The 20,583-nt window shown below is 42.7% G+C and overlaps 1 protein-coding gene across 1 annotated transcript in view; it reads left to right on the top strand.

The window, feature by feature from the left end:
• GLI3 (GLI family zinc finger 3) overlaps positions 1 to 20,583 on the top strand; it is a 172,756-nt gene that overhangs the window by 104,923 nt on the left and 47,250 nt on the right. The window contains exons 6-8 of the mRNA XM_045564598.1: positions 6,435 to 6,648; positions 7,455 to 7,568; positions 9,145 to 9,285. Of these exons, the coding sequence (XP_045420554.1) occupies positions 6,435 to 6,648; positions 7,455 to 7,568; positions 9,145 to 9,285 (469 nt within the window). The remainder of the gene's footprint in view (positions 1 to 6,434; positions 6,649 to 7,454; positions 7,569 to 9,144; positions 9,286 to 20,583) is intronic.

Below are 20,583 nucleotides of genomic sequence, written 5' to 3'. Positions count from 1 at the left end.
GACAGAGTTGATTTTATATTTAATAAGACAGTTCCCTAAAATCCAAAGGTGCTACATATTCTTTACTCTTCACATTGAACTAAGAGACGATGCCTTTGCGATTTGAGTGCACTTACCACCCATGCCAGGGCTCTGCTAGGTTTAGTTCTCTAATCAGTCACCTGCTTGTCCGGCTCTGCGAGGCCATTTAAGATCACTGAGAGGTTCCAGAGATGCACCTGGAAACTGATGAGCCTTTCTGCTGAAGCAAATGTAAATGAAATATGTGGAGTTCTCACCGCTCTGTTCCCCACGTCTACCCTGGCCCTTTCCCCACATGTATTATCACTGGGACTAAAAGCCTGGCACTGTGACCGTGCGGAAGGAAGGATAGTCCATGGCAGCTCCAAGGAAAGACTGTTATTTTAGGGAAGGGTTAAAATGCCCTGTGGGTTGAAATCATTACACAAAAAATAGTGGCTTTTACCTTTTAATGTGCAGTGGCTGGGTAAAATGGCCTCTCGACATCTTATCTTTCCTAGACTCTTTTCTTCATTTTTTAGGTCCAAAAAATGTCTTGAATATTGTAATCAGCTCTTATTTACCCTTCCAATAGAAAGGGCTGCAGCAAGCCAAATTATAGTGCTTCATTTATTGTACTGTTATGAAGGAATCCAGCCTGTCCCCCACTCTCTTATGCTCTACCGTGGATAGAATTCCTGGAACGTTTCTGAAACACATTATGGATTCCTCTCCTGTGCTATTTTAATTGAGTTCTATCAATTTGATTTGAATATTAATGACTTTGAAAAGCCTATATGTATAATAGGGTTGAATAAATGTTTAATGATTGATTTTCTACCACATGAACTTGGTAGTGTCACCACTTAAAGATCATTTCAGGAACTAAATATAAATTTGATTTACAAATGGATCAAAAGTGTTTCCATACAAACATTGACTCACATCACTCTCTTGGTGTGAAAACATAATGTTTGTTGTGCAGGTCAAACATGATTATGCATTTCAAAGTTTTATGTTTTGATTACAATTAATATGTAACTTTCTGGTGACAAATAATTTTTATTCTCGGGAGATATGAATAGGATATGTAGAAAGTATTCAGTTAAAACTTTCCGAGTGAGTGAATGCCATGCAGTGTGTGGACTTTATGACGTTTATTTTAGTTGCTTCACATTTTTCCTTTCGATCCACAGCCTGAATTTGGCCCAGTTGGGGATAGTTGTTGAGATTCCCAGACAGGAGACTCCAGAAGGGAGGTGTTACTGGGTTATTTACTGAAATATTAAGAAACAAGGCCCGGTTTGCCAAAGTTGATCACAGTTTGTAAAAGAACATTGACAAAACTTTATACCTCTGATTTTTGATAGAGATGCATACACATCAGACCTTTCTTAAAGATTCAAACTTTGAGAATTTTATCTAAATCTTTGGAAAACAGAAGAACTAGGTTCCACTCAGACAGCGGTTTGCTGATCACTTCTAGCTGGGCTCGGAGCTGAGCGTGAAGGTAGCACTGACCGTGAGCGACTCTCCTTGCTTAGACTCCTTGTTTAGACAGGCCCAGAGCTCTGCGCTGGAATTGCCGCGTCCAGTAGAGTGCCGTTTTCAGTACACAAGGCAATCGCCATAAATCTACTCTGATTGGTCAGCAGTCTACACTCCACATCTTTCTCCTTTTCTGCTCTTTAGTAAAATGAAGGGCAGATTAACATTTCAATTAACTTATTCTGGCTCTATAACTGTCGTCCTAGAAGAGTGTTTCTCAAAGCACATTGTGAGGAACGCTGGTCTCTAGAAGCGCCTCCAAACCCTGCTGCAAACCGCATCTGGGCTGGGGCATTTGGAATGCATTTCACGGATTAGCCGCCCCACAAGGGCTGTAGTCCTCAAGGGTTTTATGACCTTGATACTTCTTTTTTTTTTTTTCCTGCATCCATTACACTTGTAGACCACATCTCAGGAGGCCTGTGACTGAGTTAGCACACTGCTTGGGAAGATCTGGGCCTTCGAACATTTCTTTCTAGTGATCCTATTGACTAAATGTAGATTAGCAGGTACAAGTCACATTTATATAAATGTTTGTTGTTGTTTTAAATTACCCATCTTTCATGTGGTTATTTAGAAATGAAGTCAAAGCTATAAAAATTTTTTAAATAATACTTTATTGTTGAATGAAGAGAATTCAGAATCAGAATGTAAAATTAACATCTTCAAAGACTCATAGGAAAGAAGAAACGGGAGCGAGGGGCCTTGAGGTAGGAGAGCTCAGCTTCCAAGGGTTAGACTATAGACAGTCCTTTTTTAGAGAAGACAGAACAGATCTTTAAAAATTTTCGACAATATTAATACTTTGTATTTCTAGGAAATAGTGGATTGACTACATGAACTATTTAGGAGGTTTTTCTTAGGACCTCTGAAGGTAGAATTTAATTCTGGTCTTAATCAGTGGAGTTTGTCCCGGGCTGCTGTGGTGCTATAGAAAGAAGTGAATCCAGACACCAGCTTGGTTTATGCGATTCTGTTTTACAGACATGTTGTCAAACTGTAGTTTTCAGAGGAAACATATTTTTCTTTGAGGTGACTGTTCTGAATGTGGCAGACAGAATAATGGCCCTCCAAAATGTTTGTTCAGTCCCAATCTCTGGAACCTGTGAATACTTTACCTTCCATGCCAGAAGGGATTTTGCAGATTTGATTAAACGAAAGATCTTGAGATGAGGGGATTATCCAAGTGGCCTTAATATAATCTCAAGGGTCTTTATGGGAGGAGGGAGGAGGGTCAGAGTTAGGGCCAGAGGAGGAGCTGGAGTGATGCAGAGCCCTGAGCCAAGGAGTGCTGGCAGCCCTGAAAGGTGGAAAAGGCAGGGAGCCTAGAGCCTCCAGAGAAGTGTAACCCTGCCAGCCCGTTTTAGACTCTGGCTTTTTGGTTGTGATATTAAGGCTATAGTTTTGTAAAATGTTACCGTTGGGGGAAATTGGGTAGAGTATACAAAGTATCTCTGTATTGTTTATAAAGTGTCTCTGTATATCCATTGCATGTGGATATACAATTATGCTAATATATATTTCAGTTTTAAAATTCAGAAAAAAAAAGTGTGTATGGTTTTGAGCCACTAAATTCGTGGTCATTTGACACAGGAAACTAATACACTGAGGATGGGTTTCAGTCCCTCACTGAGTCGGTATTAAGTGCCTACTGTGTGCCAGCTCACTTGGCCTCCTAGAGGGAGAGAGAGAATGTAATTTCAGAGACCGCTGTGTGCTGCCGTGAGAAGAGAGCTGTTAAACAGTAGAGAATGATTGGGCAAGGAGGTGCAGAGGGACTCGTTTTGATGGGGGCATTGGTCTAAAAAGGCCTCTCTGAGGAGGTGACATTTCAGCTGGAACCCGAATGACAGAAAGGAAGCCAAGGGCTCCAGGCAGGGGACACAGCAAGTGCTGACTTGCAGAGGGACTCATGCTGTGCCACGAGGCAGAAGCTTCTTAGGATGCAGGAGTCCCCTCTCTGTGGCCCTCCCTGCATAGACTTAGAGACTAGGAAGCGGTGGTGGCTCGGGTGTCCTTATTTCCCCAATGGGAAGTCCTCAGCGGGTTCTTCCATACATCGATCTTGCCCAAGAGGTTGAGGGTGCATGTGGGAGGCATCGTTTTAGTAGGAAGGGCACCGTGTGTGTCATTCTTACATCCCATGTGCAGTGCCCAGTCATCTCCCATCCTCACCCTGAGAACTCTGCACTAGCACTCTGAGAGCAGAGGGCCTGGACTCCCAAATCCAGTAACAGCTGCTGTGAAAGAGCCAGGAACATTCTACTTCTGCCGTTACATTCTAAACGGGCTTTGTAATCTGGAGCGGGGCAGCCCTCCTACCTTGGGCACCTGGCAGGAGCCAGCAGCGGCAGAAGGCTGAGGGGTGAGGTCCGACGGACAGCTCTTCTGGGTGCAGAAAAGGCCTCCAATAACATGCCCTTGGCCAGGTCTTTGCAGGCAGAGAAGAGAGTGTTACCGTTGCTGGCCTGTGCTGTGAAGGCTGAAGGTCACGCGTCCATTCTGTGTTCTCTCATAGCTCTGCAGTCTGATACTTAATGTGAATTGTAGAAAGTGTTTACTTAGTTTTACCAGCAAAAAAGTGGCAGCTCCAAACGGGCATGTGAGCAAAATGTGTTGAAAGCCTTCACAACCCCTACCGGTGAACCCCGAGGACAGGGAGGATCCTGGGCCTAAGAAATTGTGGTGGGAATATGGAGTCATTTTTGTCTTCTTTCCTATGTCATTTTAAAAACGTACCTACCCTGTCCAGCTGTTAATGTTTGTGAATTACCTATGTAGAAAACCAAGGGCATTTTTTTGCCTTGTGAAATGTTTTTTTTTTTTTAATGGTCTTGATTTTTAATTAGGTACTGACTTTTTAAAGCCCAAAATATCATGCCTTCCAGAGTTAGAAGTGTAAATGACCATTGGGGCCTCCTCCCCAGCCCTGCTGGATAGTTCAAGCTCCTGGAACTCTGGAAGGGTGTGTGGAGGGACATGCAAAGTCTGTGTGACGTTGTAATTATGTGTGAAATGGGTTTTGTTTATTTAATGAATAGAATGAGGTAGTTACACTTAGTAATACCCATTCACCCAAAGGAAGGGGGGTCGTTAAATCATTGTGTTTTTTGATGAATGGCTTGTACACTGAAAAATAAATTGGACAAACTGGCATAGAGCTCAGTGAACATGAAATCAGCTATTAGAAGAAAGCTTGTGAACAAATTCTGAGGCAGATATGCATCTTTTGATTAATGCCCTATCAATCATCCACACAGCTACCTTAGCTAAGTCCTGCTGTAATCACTCATGGTTGCTTTCGGAAACACTGGCAGAAACCATAGCGCCGCAGAAACGGAATATTATTACTGATTTCTCCCTAACTTACTGTGAACAATGACTGTTTTCACCACGTTTCTGCTTGCCTTTATTAAAGAAATACAATATAGAATGAAAAGAGAGTTTCTCGAAGCCTGGTGAAATTCTCCTAGGGTATTCTTAATGATATTCAGTCTTAAATGGGCAAGCTATTGTAATGGAAGGTTCTCTGTAGGAATAATAGTAATGTAATCCCATTGAAGCCGCCTGTTATGGATTGTAGTCAAATAGGCAAAATGTAGAGTCACATTAATGAACAGAGTGGTATCTTTGGAATTATTACTTAAAGTTGTGGAAACGGTTTGAATTTTGTTATTGTAATTATTTTATTCTCCGTTAATGCGCTTAACAGCCATAGTAATTAACCCACCAGATTGGAAATTTGCATGAGTTCTAACTTTGACATTACAAGAAACCCTGGTTCTTTCTGGGTATTACAGAGCAGGATAGGGGGAAATATATACATATATATTTTTTTCACTGATTATTTTTTTAAAAAGAAATTGCTATGAATGCAATTATTAGTTTTTCATGCATTTTTAAGACATTGACAAATTCCTCAAGAGCACTTCATTCTTTCAAGAGGATTTGATTTCTGAACTGTGCTGGCACAAAGAGCGATTTGGCATTGCCTACCAGTCTGGAAATTAGGTAGTATCACCGCTTCCTCCGGACTTACTGTAGCCTGGGAAATAGTGTGGGGTAATAAGGTAGTGACAGGCATTAGCATGCATAATGGGCTGTAATAGACATTTAATGCTGTTTAGCTGGAAGAGGGAGCTGCACTCTCCCATTGGAATATTCCTCTATCGAAGCCTATTGATCACCGATTTCAGTGGGGAGAGGTTAATCCATCAGCTTCTGTAACCAGACGGCACTGATGGAAATTCTTTAGGTGGCATTCTGGATGAACCGAGCTTTCCATCTTTACAAACAAATGAGTGATATGACAAGCATGGTGTTCAAAACACATTTAACCAATTGATTTTCTTTCGTCTTGTAATAAGATCTGGAGACATATGAAAGCACTCGGTGTGAGCTAAGATTAAAGGAATTGCTCCATGCACAAGAACGTACAGAGCTAAGAGCCAATAAAAGTACTATAAAGCATGTAGTCACCCATTCTCTTTTTTATATAAAGTTTGTTATTGCAATAAATAGTTATTATTGAGCTGATGCCTTTTATTTCCGTTTTGCAATCTTGTTTCAGGTCCACCTGTATGTGCGCACGCACGTGTGTGTCTCGTCTCTGTGGTCATCTTTCTCCTCGAAGTTTTCAGGATGTTTGGCAATAATCCTTTCTACTGTCTCATTTAAACAGACACCCAAAGGAAGGGGGGAGGGCATTAAATCATTGTGTTTTTTGATGAATGGCTTGTACACTGAAAAATAAATGGACAAACTGGCCAATTTATATGTATGGTTTGGGTGGTAACATCATAGCTAGAAAGCTGCAGGTCTCGTGTGCCTGTCTCGGAGTTCGGCATAAGTGACCACCTCTTTCTCTCTTATCTCCCCACACGCAGCCCTGCCTTGAGCTTCACCTACCCTTCCGCGCCTGTCTCTCTCCACATGCATCAGCAGATCCTGAGCCGACAGCAAAGCCTGGGCTCAGCCTTTGGACACAGCCCTCCACTCATCCATCCTGCCCCAACTTTTCCAACACAGAGGCCTATTCCAGGGATCCCTACGGTTCTGAACCCCGTCCAGGTCAGCTCCGGCCCTTCTGAGTCCTCACAGGTGAGAGGGACAGGGGACAGGTGGGTGAGCCGGCCCATGCTGGTCAGCAGAGGAGGGCCGTGCTGCCGTGCTGGTGCCTTGGTGCTCTTGTGGCTTCCTTATTGGCATCCTGTCTTCTTAGCCTTGGGGTCTGTTCTTCGGTCTTGGTGGGCGTGTTGTATATATCCTCCTGATTAAACAATAGCTCCTTCCGCCAGAGTCGTGTTCTCGTGTGTGTAAAAGCAGGCCTCTTGATAAGGCTTCGCTCTGCCCTGGTGCCATCTGTAAACCACATCCCATGTAAGTGCAGCCTGTGAATGAACGCATTGTTCTCCTTTGGTCACTCTCCGCTCCCTCTGCTAGAACCACAGTTGCTACTCAGCATCATTTGATACTTTAGAGGAAGAATAAAACTGCTCTGCCCTCTGTTCTTATCGCCACACTGATATTGTTTGGGGAAGACTCTGGATGCTCTAATTAAAGACATTCACAAATGGTTCATGTTGATTTCCTACCCACCTCACAACTTTGTTCTTTTCAGATACACTGTTGGAGCTCATTAAAGCCTAGGGCTCCAGCTCTATTTAGCTTTTAAAAGCCCTGGGAGTTTATACTCAAGAGTTAAAGATGAAGAGCTGCCTCCTGAATGTATTTTTCAGTTTTGAACACATTATCTGAACCCTACTACTGTGGGATGAGAGTGTTGTCAGAGCCATTGCTTTAGTGCCAAATAAGCCTGCTTGTCTCAAGTTGCAGGTTTTAATCCTGATACCACTCATTGATCAAAACCTGATTTTTGTCTCTGGCCCTGCAAATGCAACCAGCAGAACAAGCCCACGAGTGAGTCTGCGGTGAGCAGCACCGGTGACCCCATGCACAACAAGCGGTCTAAGATCAAACCTGATGAAGACCTTCCCAGCCCAGGGGCTCGGGGACAGCAGGTAGGACACCCAGACTGTGCAAGGCAGCTCCCTCCTCCCTCCCCAGACCTGGTGTCTTTTCACAGAATTTCCTTGTCCACTGCATTAGTGGCCTTGACTGCACTCAACACATTTGATAAGAGGCCAGTTATAGGATGACCAGATTCGTTTCTGTAGCTCAGAAGCAAATACCACCAATGCAGGAAGCTGCGTGTGGAGCATACCTTCTTGATAGTTTAGACAACTTAGAAGTGTACGAAGCTATAGCTCGTAGTGGAAACAGTTGGGTTAATTTGATGTGCCCAGGCTTTAGTCCTCATCTGTGATCTTGGACCTGAATTCCTGAGCTCCTGGCCCCAAGCCTGAGCTGGGGCAGAGCTAGTATTGTTCCCTGCACTGACCATGTTCTTATTTTTTCTTATTTTGCTACTTCCCGCTTGCCAAGAGAGCCTGGATCAAAGCACAATGAATCTAACCTAAGGGTAGATTCTGGTCCTCTCAAAATCCTGAAAGGGGGAGTTTAGAAATTTCAATCTGAACTCTGCTTCTAGTCACATAAAGTCTCTGGGCCTCAGTTTAATACTGTGTAGGTTATGCCCATAACACCCTCCCATGGGGCTCTTATGCTTGACAAGAAGGAGTTCAGCGCTGTCATCAGGCTACTTTAGCCCAAACTTCAGGCTGCTTTAGCCCAAACTTCCTTTTCTGCAAGAACTTGGAGGATGGAATGAGTTGGTGTGGTGAGTTCTGAAATGGATCCTTCCTCTTGCATTTTGCTAGACAACAGCCTTGCTGATTATGCTTCAGTGCTGATACGCAGTTTTTATCATCTAGCTCCAGATTGGGACCTGGACCTACACACCTAATTATCTCCCAGAATTCTGGAAATCCATTGTATTTGCATTGCTGTAAAGCTACTGTAGCAGACTAGAAAGGACTATGCCCCTGAGGTTTAGGTGCTGTGGGAGGTTTTGGACCTTGGCGATCAGAGGTTGAATCCAGAGGGCATTATCCCTATAAAGTCCACAAAAGTGCCTCACAGTCACCAACAGCCGGGAAAACAGAAGTACTAGTAAGCCGTTTTCCTAGATTACAAAATTTAAGAATAAACAAACGGATATACTGAAAAGAATTAAAACAACTAAACAAAATAGAAGGACTGGACTTTTGGGGAAAGACCTAATTCAATTGCTTTTCTTCTGGCTTTTGTCTTGTGTTTGTGTGTTTTGGGGGGGTTTTAGGTTGTTTTTTAGATGACATTGGAGTTTATTTTCAGTTTTGTATTCAGGACAGCAAAGTTTGGCCTCAGCTTTTCCTCATCATTATGACTTAGGCTGTTGTCTTGAATCACAAGCTAAAAAATCTCAGAAGATGTATGTGGGAAATCTGAGAAAATGCACAGAAATGGTTTTGTGCGTTTAACTTCTTTCATGCACAAAACCCAGCTGGTAGACCAGGGCTCTATTTTAGCTTCATTGAAACATTGCATTAGGAGGAAGAAAAATCTAAATCAGGATTTTACTTTCTCTTCTTCTCTCCCATGGAGTCTGATTCTTTTTCCCTCTCTGCTCCCTTCCCCCCATCCCCTGCCTTTCAGGAACAGCCCGAAGGGACAACCCTAGTCAAGGAGGAAGGGGACAAAGATGAAAGCAAACAGGAGCCCGAAGTCATCTATGAGACCAACTGCCACTGGGAAGGCTGCGCCAGGGAGTTCGACACCCAGGAGCAGCTTGTGCACGTGAGTGGAGGGTGTGCAGGAACTCGGCTTTACACTCCGTGACCCCTTCTGTGGAGGTCGGCTTCTCTGACCCCGCGCTGAGTCAAGTTTCTTAGCTAGCAGCACTGCAGACTGGAGAGGGCTTTATGACTTTCTGAGAATAAAGAAAACTCCGAGCCACAGTGCTTGACCTGTTCAGTCAGCTAAAGCTTAGTGTAAAATTCAATAAAGTCTTCAATAGAGAGTGTAATGACTCTGATCCTGTAAGCCAGAAAACACTATTTTGAGTTAGCGACTTTGATGGTTATTGAGTAATAGTAAGCTGGACATGAATTATTATTAACCTTTTAACCAAGTTTGATTCCCCTTCCAAGACCCAGTAACAATAGAAAAAAAAAAAAATTGTCGGGGTGGGGGAATTCCTTTTTTCCTCTCCCAAACCCTCCAAGCCTAAGGAACCTCCCATGATTTTATGCAGCCGTTAGCACTCTGTATGGAGATAGGTAGCGCAGTTCCTTGACTTGAGGCCGGCCCTTGTGGGGTTAGTCGTGTCATGGAAAAAGTTATATGTGGTTTTAAATGTGTTTAATGATGTGTGTTTTTGAAAACTGCAGTGTGGTCAGATTGAGAACCACCCCTTCTCTTACCACACCAGGTTTAGAAGTCTCTTAATGACTCTCCTGTGCATCATTCTAGATAATGCGGTGCACACACAGCCCCCGCCCTCGCACCTCCGTCACCAGGGCTCGCTGTGCCTGGCGCTTTCTCCAAGGCCAGTGGAGCTTCCCTGGCAGATGAGAACAGGGAAGGGCATTTAGATAATCAAGAATCAAGAGATACAGGTCCTACAAATTCTGTGCAGAAGCACAGGGGCCTGTGGAGGCATTAAGGGTGGTTTGCTAACTTTGGCAGTTTCTCAAGCTTCTAATAGGATGGAAAATCTGACAGAGCAGTGTTTGTTGGGACTAACTCCTTCTCTTCCACTCCCCTGAACTCCTCCCCCGGTTTCTCTCTCTTTCATTATCCTCTCTCTTTTCTTTTACAGTAATTTCATATTTTGGGGTGATCTATATTGTTTTGATAACCCCGTTCCATTTAAACACTAAAATTATAAAGTCACTCTCATATGCCACATGTGTCATAGGCTGCATGAGCTTTTGAAGTGTGTCTTCTGCCACTCAGCCCATCCTATGTATAATATACACAGTTACATCATGGTGTTAAATATACAGTTTGCCAGGTTTTGTGATCATCATATGCAGAATGTTTTGAGGACTTAACATGACATCAGCAGAGTTCCCCCAGCCCCATTTCTTTTTTAATCATGTCTCCTTGTAATTGTAGAGGAAGAATTATGGATTTCTGAGCACAGCAAAAAACTAGAAAGTCAAATGTTTTTAATTATAGTATATTTCCAGATTTTTCCATGAACTTAATTTGATTCTTTCTCTTTAATTTGTTGCAAGTGTTATTTTTCAGCCAAGCCTGACTTAATGGCCTTTATTCTTGCTGACTGTTTTAATGGAAACCACAAAGACATTGTAATACTCAGGAGGAAAAAAAAAAGTTTGGAATTTTTCTTTTAATATGGGGAAATATTCCCAAAGAGTAGCATGTGCTATGAATATCCTCAGCAATATAATGAGCGAACAACATACACGAAAAGAATTGTTTGTGTAAAAGCTGCCATCATAGAAAAGATGTTGGCAGTACTGCTCACATTTAAAAATACCCTTCCGAGGAAGGATGCAGTCTCATAATGCCTTTTTGGAGGATAAGTCATCGTCGTTTCCAAGGAGTGCCAGCTAACTGGTCCAAGCATTATCAAATGAGGAATGATGGAGGCGCATATTCTAAATCCACATTTAAGATGAACTGCCCTCCTAAGAAGCCAGGTTGATGTAATATTTTTGGGGGTGTGTTCGTAACTTAGCCCCTTTACCTCCTACATACTTTTAAAAGATGGTGAAATTGCAGGTATTTGAATTTAATCTCAGTGTCCAAAAGTCTCTAATGATATTTTAAAAGAGAGACCTTTTAAAAGATACTGATATTTTAAAAGAAAGAGTAGTTGTAAGGGAATCCTGCTTAAACTAACAACTAAATGAGCACCATATTGTCTGTTCTATGGAAACTATCTTTAAAAAATATGAATGTACACATATACAGAGGAATTTTTTATTCCAAATTAGCTAGAAGAAATTCATGTCAAGATTAGAAGAAAATGCAATGTGTTACCTTTATGATATTAATTTTAGTCTGAGACAAATTCTATGAGTAAGTAAACCTAATTAGGTGAATTAAAAATTATAATTTACAACAATATAAATAAACACACTACTTTATATCACTTATTTTCCAGCTTTTCCCCATTGTCTGAAATGTAGAAATTCCAAATTTGTGTGTTTAAATTGATTTTACATTGCATGACATACAGGTTCCTTTGTACGCATGAGTGTAACTGTTAGCATTTGCGGTGGCCTGGTCTAGGGTAGGTGCTTTATATTTTGTTGATTGAAGGAATAGCTACTTTAAGTCCACCTAATTACTTTGGTGGCAGGTGGAATAAATACCAGTTGCTAAAACCACATTTTTGGGGGGCAGAGGGAAGCATTAACAGTTTCCATTCCTGTGACTTTCCTTGGCGAAGGGCATTTTGTGAATTAGTTGAATTTTCATGCCACATACAACCAAGAGGCAAGGTGTTAAACCATTCCGATGCTCTGCCTTATTTATAGCCGTGACCCATTCTTTTCCCCCTCTTACAGTTAATAGAAAGATTCATGATTCTTCATGGTTGTCTATCTAGTGTCTGACAGTCCCGACTGCCTGCTAAAGCAAGTCACTATCTATAATTGATATCCTTCCGGGGAATAGGGTGCTGGCTGCAATTGAAGGGCTTTGCTGAAAGCTCTTAAATCCTGACAAGTTCTCCCCTTGTTCTGGTTCAGTCGCTGAGATGCACGGTTGGAATTCCGGAGTTATTTGAACTTGGTGCAGAAGGGAGACATGTGTTTCACATTAGCAAATCACAAAGTTGAAGAGGAGAATTAGGCACTCGGCTGACTTTGCCCGCCAGGTAGTCTCATTTCCAGTGTAATGCACTCCATGTACTCTTGAAAAGATTACCTTGTCCATTACTGTCCGAACAGATGGGCTAAATATTGCCTTTCCCTTCCCTTCTCCTTTATTTCAAGCCTCTCTCCTTCTCCAATTATGTGTTTATTCTAGGTTGCTGCTGGGGTCTTTGTCGCTGGGATGTTTAATTAATTTCTCTTCCCTGCAAGATAATTGTAATTGGGCTTAGTTACTCTCAAGCTAGTATTAACTTTGCCAGAAATTTACTTCTATGACCAGAAGCTAAGAAGATACATGCGTATTTTTCTTAACTGAGTTTTTGCTGTACTTTGTCCCTTTCTTGGTGTCAGTTGAAATAGAAGGGAACAAGAAAACATACAGAATAAAAATTAATTTCACGTACATTTGATTAAGACCGAATTTATTATTGATTTGTCAGGATGCGAGTTTTTCCTTTGCTCTTGACATCTGAAAGGCACATATTCTAACATCGCAAAACAAGTTGGAAAGTGCACATTTTCTCTTTGATTTTAAATTAACCAAACCCTCTTTTTGTTGTTGTGCATTTATCACAAAAGACATGAATGTTACATTTAAATGTGTTTCTGAAAGTTGTAGAATGTCAGTTCTCAAAGTGTGATTTGGTTTCACTTTTGCTTATGTTAACAGATTTGGCTTGTGTTGTTATGTAAGACAATTCAGCCTGGCTTCTCCCATGGGTGAGGGATGCTTCCCATCCTTACTGAGGGCCGTCTCCCTCTTGTTTTAATCTTGTCCTAGAACCATCTTTGGCCCTTTGATGGTTGAGGCATCTGAAATACTCACAGCATGCAGCACAAGTTAGTCTCGGGTTCCCCGAAACCCGCACACTCTGGTTGTGAATGATGTTGTGTGTACTACCACTGTTTGAGACGCTTTTTTGAAAAAGGAAAAGGAATAAATGGGAAGAATTTTCATCTCAGTGTGGAGTCATCACTGCTGAGAGGCTAGTTATGCTTGAAAACATCAATGCTGAGATAGAATAGAAATAGTATAATCACCATGCCTGGTGTCCACCTATTCACTGTGCCTCTGCAACTCCTTGCCCTCAATTTCAACAATCCAACCCTCTATTTCTGTCTAAGAACTAACACATATAATATTCCTCCCAAAGGTCTTTAAAAAGTCAAATTCTTTTTTAAGAGTTTTATTCCCCAGCCCATTCCCCAGCAGAATGACCCGCGGAGTCCCTTGGCAATGATACTGGGGCATGTGGTCTTTTACCTGTGGGGCAGAGCCACAGAGAACTTGAGATGTATTTATATGAGCATCCCGCTTCGACTGGGTGGCATTTAAGTCTCTGTAATCCTCCATTTGTATCTTTTAAGCGTTGTGTCAAAAATTCACCTTTTTGTAGAGTGATTAACCACCTACTTGGATTTTAAATGCTTTCATATGCTGCAAATTTTGATCTCTAAAAGCAGACTGAAGTTGCCTTTATCAGAAGAATACAGTTATAATCACCTTTGCTGCCATTTGGAAACAAATTCTGTACATCAGCAGCATGAAAATGAAAGGCTTTCTTTTTAATATCATACAGATGTAGATATAAAGAAAGCACATCTAATTTGTGAAGAATTGATGTATCCGTAGAAACGTGAGGAAGAGTTAGGATGTGAAGACATTATTTTCATATTAATACCATGATCCTAAATTTGCATTTTAAATGTTTTCCGTCTAATTTTGATCCCTTTACTAAAGTTGCATTGTATATCCTTACCTAAGAGAAAATTGAGTTTAAGATGTGATAGGGGTCTCAGATAGGAGGCAGAAATTAGTTTTGTGTGCACATAAAACCTAAGACGAATGAGTAGAGATTTTGATCTTATTTTCCCTACACGGAGTTGCCAGTTAATTTAGTTACTCTAATTATTTGGAAACATGGCATGTAAAATATAGACTAAGAACCACAAACTTCAAAGCCATCCTTTGACAATTTTGCCTTAAGGGTCACATTCTCTTTAAAGTTGCTGACTAAATTGCACCTGCAGAAATTGTTCCCATAAAGAGACATTTGGGAGATCAGACCAAGTGTGTCTAAGGGGCGTGTGGCCCACCCGCTACAGCCCCCCAGGCCCAGCTGGATTTCTGAGTGGCAGCCCCATCTCTGCCTTGACTCTTGGGATGACCTCCTTGGAACCATTTGACCCTTTAGAATGTTATTTTCTCACTTATCATACTGTGAAACAGCCGTGAAAATGAACGCTGTCCCCAACGTCCAAGGCCAAGCAGAGATCACATGCAGTAGGCCTAATGAGAAACAGACAGAGGGTCCGAAAGAGGTCACCCTGCCTGCCGCTCGTTGTTTTATGTGTGTGTGTTTTGCAGGGCTGAGCAGGGGAGGAGAATGCTGTGGCACTGTTGGTTTTTGTGGTTTCTGTGTGTTAGCCTCAAGGCTTACTTTATATTAATTGTTGCTAAACTGGGACAAACACTTGACTAAAGCCAGGAGACCCCCTCGTGTTCCCCAGTGCGTCTGCTGAACAGGACTTAGCCAAGATATTTCACCTCCTTGTACCTGTTTTAGTCAAAGCCAGTGAAGGATTTGAATTAGATAGAGTTGGATGGTCCTTAGCATAGGGATGGCCAACAGGTTTCCTCTCAGGTGCCAACTGCGTGGCCAGCAGCCACGTGGGGAACTGTGCTCAGCCTGGCAGGGAGGCTGGGGTGGGCTGGGGTGGGGACGCTGCAGTCAGTTAGGGATGACTGCCCCCAGGTGGAGTTTAGGACGAGGCAGTGTATATGGCCCCTGAAATATTTCATCAAAATGTTTACCCGAGTAACTGTTTCTGCCATTTGGGGAGCGTTTTCCTAGTGAAAGCTTTTGCTTGGTTCTCAGAGATACCATAGGTGAGATTCTGGATCCTGCCAGTGATCAGTCTGCTGGAATGCTCTGCATGGACCCAGTTCACACGGGGGATGATGAGTGCTCTGGCTGGGCTGCATTTGAATATACTTGTCTGCAGCTGGTGTTGCTGGCATAGTGTATGCTGTTGATCAGGAAGAGGATGAGCCAACAGGACCAGACCAGCCGTCTGCTCAGCAGCTCTTCCTGAGAAGATGTGCAGAGCCCGCTGGTGCCTGCGCCCCAGCTGTGTGCGGGTGAGGGACTGACACCCTCAAGGACTTGGCAGTCTACCTGGGAGGGGGAAGTAAGGACACATAAAAGCATAGTGCACAATACGGGGCAGGACGTAATGGAGCCATAACGTGCAGTTGAGTTTCTAGAGGCTCTGAAGAGGGATACAGGAAAAGGGAACCAGTGGGAAATATGTCTAGAGTCAAAGCAAGTCAGGCAGGTAACACATGAGGCCTGATGATGATGATGGTGATGATGATTTTTATGTGAGAAGAACTAGCACCCAATCTGAAAGAACACTTTGGCTTACTGTTGCCACTCTGTGGCAGTACAGTGTGAGTGAGTTTCAAAGCTGATGGACTGGGATTCAAGGCCTCTTCTCCCTGCAGAAACGTCACAGTCCCTCTCTGACCCTCAGTTTCTACATCTGTGAAATAAGGAAAATAATAGTATGGTGAGGGAATTAGCAAAAAAAAAAAAAAAAGAATAAAATAAAAAATTATACTCAATAAAAAAGCGAGTGATTTTCCATATAAAAGAGAAAAATGTTGGACATATTTAGAGGCTGCTCTGTCCATGCATGTCATCGATAAAAACCTGGGTTAGGTTGGTGTTCAGGCAGTGGTTGGGTTGGTCTGTCAGCACGAAACGAATAATTGCCTGAAGGTGTTCACTAGGCCCCAAGGTCGTGAAGCACTACAAGGGAAGAACTAAAGAAATCTCTGGGAATCTGTGACTATAGTTTCCTCCTTGCTCTGCTATGGGCTGTATTGAGATTCAATATCTTCCTGCTCATGTGTTCTGGTGTCCTAAATCCTTTTGGAAATTGTCCTTAGTGATTACTTCAAAGTTTCCTCAACCATAGCACACAGGGGCGGATCATTCTGTGTTGGTTGGGTGGGGTTCCCTCCTGTGCGTTGTTAAGATGTTTAGCTGCATCCTTGACCTTTAGACGCCTGTAGCACCTTTAGGTGCCAGTAGATGCCATTGTGTCAACCAAAAATGTCTTCAGATTTTGTCAAATGTCCCCTGGGGGACAGAATTGCCCCCAGTTCTACCCTAAATTTTACTTTTGTAGTGTGAAGGAAAGGTGGGGAAAGACAAGAAAAACAAAAAATATATTTGTGATTAAAGAAAAAGTTTCTCCTGCTTAAATGTATGTTAGAATGTTAAGATTGAAAAGAAAAGATAAACTCATTAAAATGTCTCTAGCAAAAAGCTATTTAAATATACCTCTGTGTGTGTGTGTGTGTGTGTGTGTGTGTGTGTGTGTGTATAAACTGGTAGAGCTTAATTTAAAAACCACATTTGCCAAGGTTAGGCACTCAGTTCTCAGCGAGGCCCACAACCAGCCAAGCCTGTTTCTTGGTGGAGAAACTCCATCATGTTTCTGTTGTGGCCCAAGGAAGTCACTCAGACTCCAACTTCTGAGATCATGGCAAGGGCTCCTGCTTTGACATAAAACAGAGTTCCAGGAACAGAAAGCGGTTTTCTAATGCAAGGACTTCCTTGAGATTCAGGGACATTTAGGCTTCTCTGGGATTAGCCAGATACCACCACAGATGAATTTTTTCCCCCTAGAACAATTAATGTCAGCAAAAGAGAACTGTAAGTGGCATATCCTCAAGAGACTACGCATAAGCCAAGGCTTTAAACTGAAACCAACTCCACCCCAACCCACACGATTACCAGTAAAGCAGCGTTGATCTGTGAGTGGGGAATGGATAGAACAGAACGCCGGATGGTGTGTTGGAGATCTGTCTTTTACTTCTACATCTGCCAAAAACTGTTTCTGACTTTAAGTCTCCCTGCACCTTCAATCCTCAGTGTCTCATCTGTAAAGTGGAGATAATAATATCTTTTCTGCTTTTCTCACGGGGTTTTAAAATTTGTTCTTTGTGAGGATAGAATGAGATCTTATAATGTAAGTGCTTTGTAAGCTGGAAAGCATTATTCAAACATAAGGAAGAACAGAATCCCTGGGACATAGTACTAATAAACCCAGTTAACTGAAGAGTGGAGAAATTAAGGGGATTTTATATGAAAATGAAAAAACAGTAATAAGTAGACCATTGTGGGCCGACCTCTGTAGGCTGTTAGTCTTGCATGCTTTTTTAGCTGCTAGTGGTCACCACCACCACCTCGTGGCCACTACACAAATTGCAGGCACAGTGTCTAGCAGAAAAAGGCCTCGTGGGTGTCGGCCCTAGAGAGCAGTGGTCAAGGGAAGTGGTGGGGATGAGAGCTGACACACACATCTTCTATGTCTGTCCCTTTGGGTAAGGGGAACATACAGGGCAGGCTGTTCTGAGTACTATGCATGTACAAGCAGGGCAGTGGGAAAAAACAAGTAAGGTGAAGGTATGACAGAAAGGTCTCCTGGAGATTGGGTTTGAACATGATCTTGAATAAATAGGTGGATTTAAACAGGGAAGACCATTGCAGGGAGGTGTTAGGGATTCTTTGTTGAGAAGACAGCAGAAGGAAGTTAATGGATGCAGAAGGTATTAGAGAATTTTATCTATGATTGTGGCTATTATAATAAAAGTTTTGAGTTTTTGACATGTCTTTGAATTAGAAATATAATTACAAAATGATTCATTTTATGGTTTTTGGCTGAAAAGTGGTAAGTAATGCAGATAGAGCAGAACCAAAGTGCGTCTGGGAGGCAGAAGGTTAGTGCGAGATCAGATTATAGAATAGAGCAGCACCACGTCATGGGAGATGAGATGGCTGGACTAGAAGTCTGACTTTTATTCAGATGGAGTAAGGAGAATTGAATGTTTTGACGAGAGAAATGGCTTGAGCCAGCATGAGCTTTAGAGAGATTTGGACTGAGCTTTGCAAAGCCCCAGAAGTTGCAGGTACCATGTATTGAAGAAGGCAAGGGTAGGGTGGGTGGGGCAAAAAATGAGACTCTATAATGGAAATTATTTTTTTAATTAATTTTTACAACTTTGGAGGATAGCTTGAGGATGTTTTATAATTACAGTTTTGGCAGCTGATGTGGTTGTTGCCGTTGATGTTCAGAGAGAAGTTTCAGGGTTGCTGGCTGAGCACCTGGGAGGTGGTTTTGCCCATGGAACCCCCGTCTCCTGCTGTGTGACCTCAGGCTCTTTACCTAAGGGTCCTAAGAACTGTTATTTCTCTTTATTTTATTTATTTATTTTTGAGACAGGGTCTCACTCTGTTCCCGGGCTAGAGTGCAGTGGTATCATAGCTCACTGTAACTGTGCTCAAGTGATCCTCCTGCCTCAGCCTTCTGAGTAGCTGGGAATACAGGCACGAGTCACCACGTCCAGCTAATTTTTCTATTTTTTGTAGAAACGGGGTCTCGCTCATGCTTACGCTGGTCTCCAACTCCTGGCCTCAAGCAATCCTCCTGCCTGGGCCTCCCAAAGTGCTAGGATTACTGGTGTGCGCCACCTTGCCTGGCCTGTCATCTCTCTTACAAATAGGATTATCAGGGTTGTTAGGAGAATTATCTCTGATAACTTGGGGAAGATAACTACAGTGCTAGTTAAGTTTTTAAGGCCAATTAGTAATGCTTTTGGGGGGATTATCATGATTTTTCTTTTTTCATTATTTTGTTTTGTGCAAAATAAGGTGTGCCTTATTTTTTAGTTATGAATACACAATCTTGAGTTCTGAAAGTGTCTTCCCAATCAGCAAAACAAAACTGTACTCGCTGGCTTCTGTTAGAGTCACAGCATTGTTTGGGGTGGGCCATCTCCCAGGCCAACATAACCTGCCCAGTCTAACCTCATCACTTCCTGCTTTGTCCAACCTACCTGAACAGACATGGTGTTTCATGAGGCACTACCTTGTGCTTCAGCTCACGTGACGTGGCCCAAGAAGGTGTCACGGGCAGGCGGGAGAGCCCTGGTTCATGAAGAGCAGGTCTTTCCTGGTGGCTTTTCCTGGGGGCCGGGAAAGTTCTCAACCTTCCCCTGGCGTGGTTTCTCCCACAAGATAAAGTAGTCAAGCCACCGCCCTCCCGGTGTTCCTCCTTGTGTTTAGCAGAGATAAACTTCACTGGAATCTCAGTACTGAGCCATTTGGCTTCTGGCAGCAGCTTTAATTGGTAAAATGCAGATTTTTTTTTTCTTGATCAAGAGGGGATTATTCTTGTTATCAGTCCAGAGCATCTTATTTCAAGATGAAAAGCCTTTACGGAATTACAGATGCCAGCGCTGGCGATTGACAACTCAAAGAGAAAGTATGATTTATTAGCCTATAATGGCTAACCCTGAGCAATGGTCTAGGTCCTACTGATTTGTGAAATTGCTTAATGTGAGCTACGTTTTTATGCTACTTGAGCCTTAGGTTACTCAAATAAACTTAGGGTCTACGTTACATGAAATGTTCCAGGAGAGGAAAAAAGAAAAGGGAGGGGGGAGAGGAGAAGGGTGGACTCTAAAATCCATCTTGGTGGTGCCTTTACAGTAGTTTGGCTGATAAGCCGGCAGAGGAAAGATTAATAACGAGGCTTGTCGCTATCAGTACCTGCTTGTCGATTCTCTGTAACAGGGCTGTCTGTTCAGCATGGAAATTATTGATTAAATAAAAATTGCTATTAGATTGTGATGTGATCCATAATCACAAACAATGGTGGACATTCCTCTTTTAGATCCCCAGCCATGCATCAAGTTGTTTCTTTTTTTTCCCTTGCCGTAATTTATATTGCGCTGACACTTGGGCTCATTCGGTTTATCCTTTCTGCTCCGAGGCATGAGCGGTGTGGACTGGCAGGAACTGGGGGAGGAAGGGAGGAGAAAGGACGGCCCTGCTCAGGGCCTGGCCAGCGTATTCCCTGGGCTCGAGTGAAAACATTGTGATCGAATACACGTCACATAGAGTTTACCACTTTGGCCATTTTGAGGTGCAGAGTTCAGTGGCATTTAGTGCACACACCGTGTGGTGCACCCATCAGCACAATCTACTTCCCAAACATTTCCATCACCCCACAGGGTAACTCTGCACCCATTATGTGGTCACCTCCCAAACCTCCTCCAACCCCTGGGCCCTGAGAACCACTGGTCTGTGTTCTGTCTTTGTGGATTTGTCTATTCCGGACATTTCATATAAATGGAATCATACAATATGTACCCCTTTGTGTCTTT

Source organism: Lemur catta, chromosome 11 (assembly GCF_020740605.2).
Source record: "Lemur catta isolate mLemCat1 chromosome 11, mLemCat1.pri, whole genome shotgun sequence".
Taxonomy (NCBI): Eukaryota; Metazoa; Chordata; class Mammalia; order Primates; family Lemuridae; genus Lemur; species Lemur catta.
The sequence above is the reverse complement of the archived record's forward strand: the minus strand, read 5'-3'. Positions and strand labels throughout refer to the sequence as shown.